Source organism: Oncorhynchus tshawytscha, linkage group LG05 (assembly GCF_018296145.1).
Source record: "Oncorhynchus tshawytscha isolate Ot180627B linkage group LG05, Otsh_v2.0, whole genome shotgun sequence".
Classification (NCBI taxonomy): Eukaryota; Metazoa; Chordata; class Actinopteri; order Salmoniformes; family Salmonidae; genus Oncorhynchus; species Oncorhynchus tshawytscha.
This window is the reverse complement of record NC_056433.1, coordinates 75,968,082-75,977,808: the sequence shown is the minus strand read 5'-3', so window position 1 is coordinate 75,977,808 and position 9,727 is coordinate 75,968,082. Positions and strand designations below refer to the sequence as shown.

General features: G+C 41.6%; 1 protein-coding gene across 1 annotated transcript in view; it reads right to left on the bottom strand.

Annotated features, from left to right (window-relative positions):
• Positions 1-4,649: 4,649 nt before the first annotated feature.
• Positions 4,650-9,727, bottom strand: part of jak1 (Janus kinase 1) — an 81,480-nt gene continuing 76,402 nt past the window's right edge. The window contains exon 24 of the mRNA XM_042322367.1: positions 4,650-6,479. Within this exon, the coding sequence (XP_042178301.1) occupies positions 6,372-6,479 (108 nt within the window). The 3' untranslated portion in view covers positions 4,650-6,371. The remainder of the gene's footprint in view (positions 6,480-9,727) is intronic.

Genomic DNA, 9,727 nt, shown 5'->3' with positions numbered 1-9,727 from the left:
GAGAGTGGGAGACAGGAGAGAGAGTAGAGAAAGAGGAGTGGGAGAGAGGAGTGGGAGAGAGAAAGAGAGGAGTGGGAGAGAGAGAGAGGAGAGTGGGAGAGAGAAAGAGAGGACAGTGGGAGAGCGAGAGAGAGAACCACTCCAGCTGCTAGCACAGTCTGTGTTTATTAATTTGGCGTTCCATTTTGATGCGTCTTTTTTTCCCCTGCCTCTGTGTGCACACGTGCATGCGTGCATTTAGCGGAGGTCTCTTATGGTATGCTCCAGGTCTGTTACCATATAATATTGTGATGATAGTCAGCACAGATACCTCATTACCTCTGCATGACATCTCTCTGTCTCCTCTTAGAAGTGTTCCCTTTAGTATTGCATGTACACTGAGTATACCAGACATTAGGAACACCTTCCAAATAATGACTTGCACCCCCCTCAGAACAGGACTCTACAAGGTGTTGAAAGCGTTCCACAGGGATAATGGCCCATGTTGACTCCAATGCTTCCCACAGTTGTGTCAAATTGGCTGGATGTTTTGGGTAGTGGACCATTCTTGATACACATGTTTTTTTGACACAATAAAACTTGTGCGCCTGGCACCTACTACCATAATCAGTTCAAAGACACTTAAATATTTTGGTTTTGCCCATTCACCCTCTGAATGGCACACATACACAATCCATGTCTCAACTGTAGCAAAGCTTAAATCTCCCGTCTCCTCCCCTTCATCTACACTGATTGAAAGAGCAGTGTTTTGTACACTTGGTGTATAGCGTTGATGATGTTACAGGTTTTAAAGCAAGCCCTGGTTAAAGGGGAGAATGAGAATCAGCAGTGGAATTGGCGTCAAGGGCCAGAGTGCTTTTAGTTTTGCTAGAACCAGTGACCTGACCAGAGGTTGAAGGGTTAAGGGATTTCCCATCTACAGTAACAATCAAAAATTTAGACACCTACTCATTCAAGGGTTTTTCTTTATTTTTTATAATAGTGACGACATCACAACTATGAAATAACACATATGGTATCATGTAGTAACCAAAAAAGTGTTAAACAAATCAACATTTATTTTATATTTGAGATTCTTTACTGTAGCCACCCTTTGCCTTTAATAACAGCTTTGCACACTCTTGGCATTCTCTCAACTAGCTTCATGAGGTAGTCACCTGGAATGCATTTCAATTAACAGGTGTGCCTTGTTAAAAGTTAAGAAGGAAATAACTTCCACAAATTAATGCATTTGAGACGATCAGTTGTGCTGTGACAAGGTGGAGGTGGTATACAGAAGATAGCCCTATTTGGTAAAAGACCAAGTCCATATTATGGTAAGAATAGCTCAAATAAGCAAAGAGAAATGACAGTCCATTACATTAAGACATGAAGGTCAGTCAATCCAGAAAATTACAAGAACTTTGAAAGTGTCTTCAAGTGCAGTCGCAAAAACCATCAAGCGCTATGATTAAACTGGCTCTCATGAGGACCGCCACAGGAAAGGAAGACCCAGAGTTACATCTGCTGCAGCAGATAAGTTCATTTGAGTTACCAGCCTCAGACTGCAGCCCAAATAAATGCTTCACAGAGTTCAAGTAACAGACACATCAACATCAACTGTTCAGAGGAGACTGCGTGAATCAGGCCTTCATGGTCAAATCGCTGCAAAGAAACCACTACTAAAGGACACCAACAAGAAGAAGAGACTTGCTTGGACCAAGAAACATGAGCAATGGACATTAGACTGGTGGAAATCTGTCCTTTGGTCTGATTAGTCCAAATTTGAGAATTTTGTTTTCAACCGCTGTGTCTTTGTGAGGCGCAGAATAGGTGAACGGATGATCTCCGCAAGTGTGGTTCCCACAGTGAAGCATGGAGGAGATGTGATGGTGTGGGGGTGCTTTGCTAGTGACACTGTCAGTGATTTATTTAAAATTCAAGGAACACTTAACCAGCAGCGATAAGCCATCCCATCTGGTTTGCGCTTAGTGGGACTATCATTTGTTTTTCAACAGGACAATAAGCCAACACACCTCCAGGCTGTGTACAGGATATTTGACCAAGAAGGAGAGTGATGGAGTGCTGCATCAGTTGACCTGGCCTCCACAATCACCCGACCTCAACCCAATTGGGATGGTTTGGGATGAGTTGGACCGCAGAGTGAAGGAAAAGCAGCCAACAAGTGCTCAGCATATGTGGGAAGTCCTTCAAGACTGTTGGTAAAGCATTCCAGGTGAAGCTGGTTGAGAGAATGCCAAGAGTGTGCAAAGCTGTTATCAAGGCAAAGGGTGGCTACTTTGAAGAATCTAAATATATACATATATATATAAATATATTTCTCATTTTGTCTATCATAGTTGAAGTGTACCTATGATGAAAATTACAGGCCTCATCTTTTTAAGTGGAAGAACTTGCACAATTGGTGGCTGACTAAATACTTTTTTGCCCCACTGTATTTTGATTAGTTTAACACTATTTTGGTTACTACATGATTCCTTATGCGTTATTTGATAATTATTCTACAATGTAGAAAACAGTAAAAACAACAACAAAAAAACATCGAGTAGGTGTGTCAACTTTCGACTGGTACTGTATATCGTTGTGCCCATCTTTGCATGTTGACATCTAGGTGTATTGTTATATTCATTGGAAACAAGGTACACGGTCAGTGTTGTAGGAGAATCAGCTAGTTTGATGTGTCTGTAGGCTGCGTTGACACAACAATGTTGGTACTACACTGGGTGAGCACAAAGAGTGAGCCTGTGCCTAGGGTACTGAACCGTGTGTGTGTGTGTGTGTGTGTGTGTGTGTGAGAGAGAGAGAGAGAGCTTTGCAATACTGAAGTGTTTACGACTGAACAGAATATAAAAGGCTATTTAAAGGCTTTACAGTCATGGCCAAAAGTTTTGTGGAAATTCATTTTTGTAATTCTCAAAGTTTGCTGCTTCAGTGTCTTTAGATATTTTTGTCAGATGTTACTATGGAATACTGAAGTATAATTACAGTGTGTCAAAGCCTTTTATTGACAATTACATTAAGTTGATTCAAAGAGTCAATATTTGCAGTGTTGACCCTTCTTTTTCAAGACCTCTGCATTCCGCCCTGGCATGCTGTCAATTAACTTCTGGGAAATCCTGACTGATGGCAGCCCATTCTTGCATAATCAATGCTTGGAGTTTGTCAGAATTTGTGGATTTTTGTTTGTCCACCCACCTCTTGAGGATTGACCACAAGTTCTCAATGGGATTAAGTTCTGGGGAGTTCCCTGACCATGGACCCAAAATATCGATGTTTTGTTCCCCGAGCCACTTAGTTATCGCTTTTGCCTTATGGCAAGGTGCTCCATCTTGCTGGAGAAGGCATTGTTCGTCACCAAATTGTTCCTGGATGGTTGGGAGAAGTTGCTCTCGGAGGATGTGTTGATACCATTCTTTATTCATGGCTGTGTTCTTAGGCAAAACTGTGAGTGATCCCACTCCCTTGGCTGAGAAGCAACCCCAAACATGAATGGTCTCAGGATGCTTTACTGTTGGCATGACACAGGACTGATGGTAAGCGCTCACCTTGTCTTCTCCGGACAAGCTTTTTTTCCGGATGCCCCAAACAATTGGAAAGGGGATTCAGAGAAAATGACTTTACCCCAGTCTTCAGCGGTCCAATCCCTGTACCTTTTGCAGAATATCAGTCTGTCCCTGATGTTTTTCATGGAGAGAAGTGGCTTCTTTGCTGCCCTTCTTGACACCAGGCCATCCTCCAAAAGTCTTCGCCTCACTGTGCGTGCAAATGCACTCACACCTGCCTGCTGCCCTTCCTGAGCAAGCTCTGTACTGGTGGTGCTCCGATCCCGCAGCTGAATCAACCTTAGGAGACGGTCCTGGCGCTTGCTGGACTTTCTTGGGCGCCCTGAAGCCTTCTTCACAACAATTGAACCGCTCTCCTTGAAGTTCTTGATGATCCGATAAATGGTTGATTTAGGTGCAATCTTACTGGCAGCAATATCCTTGCCTGTGAAGCCCTTTTTGTGCAAAGCAATGATGACGGCACGTGTTTCCTTGCAGGTAACCATGGTTGACAGAGGAAGAACAATGATTCCAATCACCACCCTCCTTTTGAAGCTTCCAGTCTGTTATTCGAACTCGATCAGCATGACAGAGTGATCTTCAGCCTTGTCCTCGTCAACACTCACACCTGTGTTAACAAGAGAATCACTGACATGATGTCAGCTGGTCCTTTTGTGGCAGGGTTAAAATGCAGTGGAAATGTTTTTTGGGGATTCAGTTCATTTGCATGGCAAAGAGGGACTTTGCAATTCATCTGATCACTCTTCATAACATTCAGGAATATATGCAAATTTCCATCATACAAACTGAGGCAGCAGACTTTGTGAAAATTAATATTTGTGTCATTCAAAACTTTTGGCCATGACTGTAGACCCAGATTGGGTGTGTTTTTTTTTAAAGTATGTGGATTCTTTCTGACATGAAATCTCTACCGTAGATTTTGCAATATTTTATATTACAACTACGTTGATATTGCTTTACTGTGAATAAGCTATTTCTAGATGCAATCGAATTTTAGCATGCATATTTACTGCTGTAATATACATATGTTTTCAACAATTAATATTGCGTTTGACACTTTGGAATTTGACACAGAAGGCAAAAAAATACATTTGAGATTTTATTTATTTTAATTGTGTATTTATGTAAATGTTTCCGAGAGTCATTATTCCTCTGAAAAATGTATTTGTTTTCTCTTCTTTATGAGCAGAAAGAATGGTCTTTTACATTCCAGAATAAACATGAACTGTAAACTGAAACTATTCTGTGTTGTCTTCTTCTTGCATTGACTATCTCATCCACACATTGTCTGTCCAGCACCTTCTTTACATATGTTCTCAATATCACATTTTCCCTTTTCAACTGTGTTTGCCTACGGTAAAGATACCTGTAAGTCAGTGGAGGCTGGTGGGAGGAGCTATAGGAGGATGGGCTCATTGTAATGACCACAATGGAATTAATGGAACAGAGTCAAACGTGGTTTCCATATCTTTGTGTTTGATACCGTTCCATTTACTCCATCCCAGTCCGTCCTCCTATAGCTCCTCCCACCAGCCTCCACTGCTGTATGTGCTGTAGACCTTACTGGCATATGCATTTCATGAGCTATACAACAATGTCTGTTCCGCTAATTATTTTTCTGTGGTTTACCCTTTTAGACTGTCTCAAATAACACCTTTTTAAGGCTCTGTTCTTCATCTCCTTCCTTCTGTCCTCACACCCCCAATATTGTATATTCAAATAAAGACATGAAATATTGGACATACACATTATGGCTGTACTTAAGAAGCTGTTTTGAAATACAAGCGGTTTACAGTAAAGCTATACTGCCCTCCATTGTCCATCACAGGTACTACTTTCCCATCCTCCTCCCTTCAATGTAAACAGTAATCCAACCCACTGCTAACAGTATACTATATCCCATACATCGTTGCTCATTGTGTATTTATTATTTCTTGTTTTACCTTTCTATTATTTTACTCGCTGCATTGTTGGGAAGGGCCCGAATATAAGCATTTCACTGTTAGTCTACACCTGTTGTTTATGAACAATGTGCAGAATAAAATGTGATTTGATATTTCACCAGTATCCTATATCCTACACATCTGTCACCACTCACAGGGAGGTGGCCTCATGCAGTCAGTACATGGTTAGAATCCTGTTCACTAACATGTTGTTGGCTTTGTCACTGTGACATCTTCACAGTGGCCGTAGCAATCCTTTTCCAGAGTCCATCTTGCACAGGTCCAATCAAGGGCCTCTCTCCCGCTTTTTCTTCAACCCTTTTCTCCATTTTAGAACTGATTATAAGGATACAGGTCCACACATACATGGCAGAGCTGATACATTTTGATAAAAGGTGAAAAGGTCAGACTGAGTGGTGGGCCCCAGGTGACAGAGGTGTACACAGCTCAGTGTCACATTCAGCAAGGGGTCAACGCTACGTGTTCGCACATATTTCATTCCATATGCTATGTATGTATTCATGCTTCTACATCTGCATTGCTTGCTGTTTGGGGTTTTAGGCCGGATTTCTGTACAGCACTTTGAGATATCAGCTGATGTAAGAAGGGCTATATAAATACATTTGATTTGATGATATTCATCCTTATAGTTGATATCTCTAGTATAATATCTCTCGGGAAAAAACAGAAGTGTAAATATAGAGGATGTCAAAAACTGCGTGAAAGAAAGTGTCTTGCAGCAGCACTGATTTTGTTGTTTTTTTGGTCCAGGTCACCATAGTCTGTGACCCTTAACCTTTCACCCTTGACCCCTGGGATTGTATCAGTGGTAGGTAAGGCTTTGCGTAGAGGGTGGTTGCTGTGGTTACAAGCTGTTGTTGGCAAGCATGCGGGTGAACTCGTCGATGAGGCTCTTGAAGGTGATCCTCCTGTCGGGGGTGCTCTCCCAACACTTCCTCATCAGCTCATACACCTGCAAGACAACATGATCATAACTAATGTGAGTTACAGAAACTATTTTAACACCTGCTAGACAACTAGGCTAAAAACCCCTACCCGAGGTATAACAAAACACAAACATGTCTTCCATATATGAAATGGATGGTTGTGTGAAAATGTTTTTATGCAAAAGTGGTTAAATTTCTAGATATTGTGACACACACCCTTAACTTGAACAGTGCAGAAGAATGCCTGGGGGACAGGGGCACGTAAGCTCATGTAACCCAATATTGCAAGCTATGGTATTGCTCAAATTCAGAATACAAGTAGTCAGTGCATTTAGAAAGTATTCTGACCCCTTCACTCTTTCCACATTTTGTTACGTTACAGCCTCTTCAAACTACACACAATACTCCATAATGACAAAGCAAAAACACGTTTTTAGAATTTGTTTCACATTTATTAAAAATGTAAAACTGAACTATAACATTTACATACAGTTGAAGTTGGAAGTTTACATAAACCTTAGCCAAATACATTTAAACTCAGTTTTTCACAATTCCTGCCATTTCATCCGAGTAACAATTCCCTGTCTTAGGTCAGTTAGGATCACCACTTTATTTTAAGAATGTGAAATGTCAGAATAATAGTAGAGAGATTTATTTAAGCTTTTATTTCTTTCATCACATTCCCAGTTGGTCAGAAGTTTACATACACTCAATTAGTATTTGGTAGCATTGCCTTTAAATTGTTAACTTGGGTAAAACGTTTCAGGTAGCCTTCTACAAGCTTCCCATAATAAGTTGGGTGAATTTTGTCACATTCCACCTGACAGAGCTGGTGTAACTGAGTCAGGTTTGTAGGCCTCCATGCTCGCACATGCTTTTTCAGTTCTGCCAACACATTTTCGATGGGATTGAGGTCATGGCTTTGTGATGGCCACTCCAATACCTTGACTTTGTTGTCCTGAAGCCATTTTGCCACAACTTTGGAAGTATGCTTGGGGTCATTGTCCATTTGGAAGACCCATTTGCGACCAAGCTTTAGCTTCCTGACTGATGTCTTGAGATGTTGCCTCAATATATCCACATAGAATCATGAGGGGGGGGGATTATCTATATTGTGAAGTGCACCAGTCCCTCCTGCAGCAAAGCACCCCCACAACAAAATGCTGCCACCCCTGTGCTTCATGGTTGGGATGGTGTTCTTCGACTTGCAAGCATCCCCCTTTTTCCTCCAAACATAACGATGATCATTATGGCCAAATAGTTATATTTTTGTTTCATCAGACCAGAGGACATTTCTCCAAAAAGTACGATCTTTGTCCCCATGTGCAGTTGCAAAACATAGTCTGGCTTTTTTATGGCGGTTTTGGAGCAGTGGCTTCTTCCTTGCTGAGCGGCCTTTCAGGTTATGTCGATATAGGATTTGTTTTAATTTTTACTAGGAATAAATGTCAGGAATTCTGAAAAACTGAGTTTAAATGTATTTGGATAAGGTGTATGTAAACCTCCGACTTCAACCGTAGATACTTTTGTACCCGTTTCATCCAGCATCTTCACAAGGTCCTTTGCTGTTGTTCTGGGATTGATTTGCACTTTTCGCACCAAAGTATGTTCATCTCTAGGAGACAAAATGCATCTCCTTTCTGAGCGGTATGACTGCTGTGTGGTCCCATGGTGTTTATACTCGCGTACTATTGTTTGTACAGATGAACGTGGTACCTTCAGGCGTTTGGAAATTGCTCCCAAGGATGAACCAGACTTGTGGAGGTCTACAATTTTTTTTCTGAAGTCTTGACTGATTTCTTTTGATTTTCCCATGTCAAGCAAAGAGGCACTGAGTTTGAAGGTAGGCCTTGAAATACATCCACAGGTTCACCTCCAATTGACTCAATATGTCAATTATTCAAATCAAATCAAATCAAATTTTATTTGTCACATACACATGGTTAGCAGATGTTAATGCGAGTGTAGCGAAATGCTTGTGCTTCTAGTAGCCTATCAGAAGCTTCTAAATCCATGACATCACTTTCTGGAATTTTCCAAGCTGTTTAAAGGCACAGTCAACTTAGTGTATGTAAACTTCTGACCCACTGGAATTGTGATACAGTGAATTATAAGTCAAATAATCTGCCTGTAAACAATTGTTGGAGAAAATACTTGTGTCATGCACAAAGTAGATGTCCTAACCGACTTGCCAAAACTATAGTTTGTTAACAAGAAATTTGTGGATTGGTTGAAAAACGAGTTTTAATGACTCCAACCTAAGTGCATGTAAGCATTACTCAATACTATGTTTATGCACCTTAAGCAGCAATTACAGCCGCAAGTCTTCTTGGGTATGACGCTAAAAGCTTGGCACACCTGTATTTGGGGAGTTTCTCCCATTCTTCTCTGCAGATCCTCTAAAGTGCTGTCAGGTTGGACAGCTAATTTCACGTCTCTCCATGGATGTTCAATCGGATTCAAGCCCGGGCTCTGGCTGGGCCACTCAAGGACTTGTCCCGAAACCATTCCTGCATTGTCTTGGCTGTGTGCTTAGGGTCGTTGTCCAATCTGAGGTCCTGAGCACTCTGGAGCAGGTTTTCATCAAGGATCTCTCTGTACTTTTCTCTGTTCATCTTTGCCTCGATCCTGACTAGTCTCCCACTCCCTGCCAATAAACAACATCCCCACAGCATGATGCTGCTACCACCATGCTTCACCATAGGGATGGTGCCAGAATTCCTCCAAATGTGACACTTGGCATTCAGGTCAAAGAGTACAATCTTGGTTTCATCAGACCAGAGAATCTTGTTACTCATGGTCTGAGAATCTTTTGGTGCCTTTTGGCAAACTCCAAGCGGCCTGTCACGTGCCTTTTACTGAGGAGTAGCTTCCGTCTAGCCACTCTACCATAAAGGCCTGATTGGTGACGTGCTGCAGAGATGGCTGTCCTTCTGGAAGGTTCTCCCATCTCCACAGAGGAACTCGAGAGATCTGTCAGAGTCACCATTGGGTTTTGGTCACCTCCCTGACCAAGGACCTTTTCCCCCGATTGCTCAGTTTGGCTGGGCGGACTATGCAGAGTCTTGGTCTATGCAGAGTCTTGGTCGTTCCAAACTTCTTCCATTTAAGAATGATGGGGACCTTCAATGCTGCAGACCTTTTTTGGTACCCTTGAAATGTTATTGAATCCATTTTAGATTAAGGCAGTAATGTAAGAAAATGTGGAAAAAGTGAAGAGGTCTGAATACTTTCCGAATGTACATAAACAATCAGCATTACAATATTTATTAGT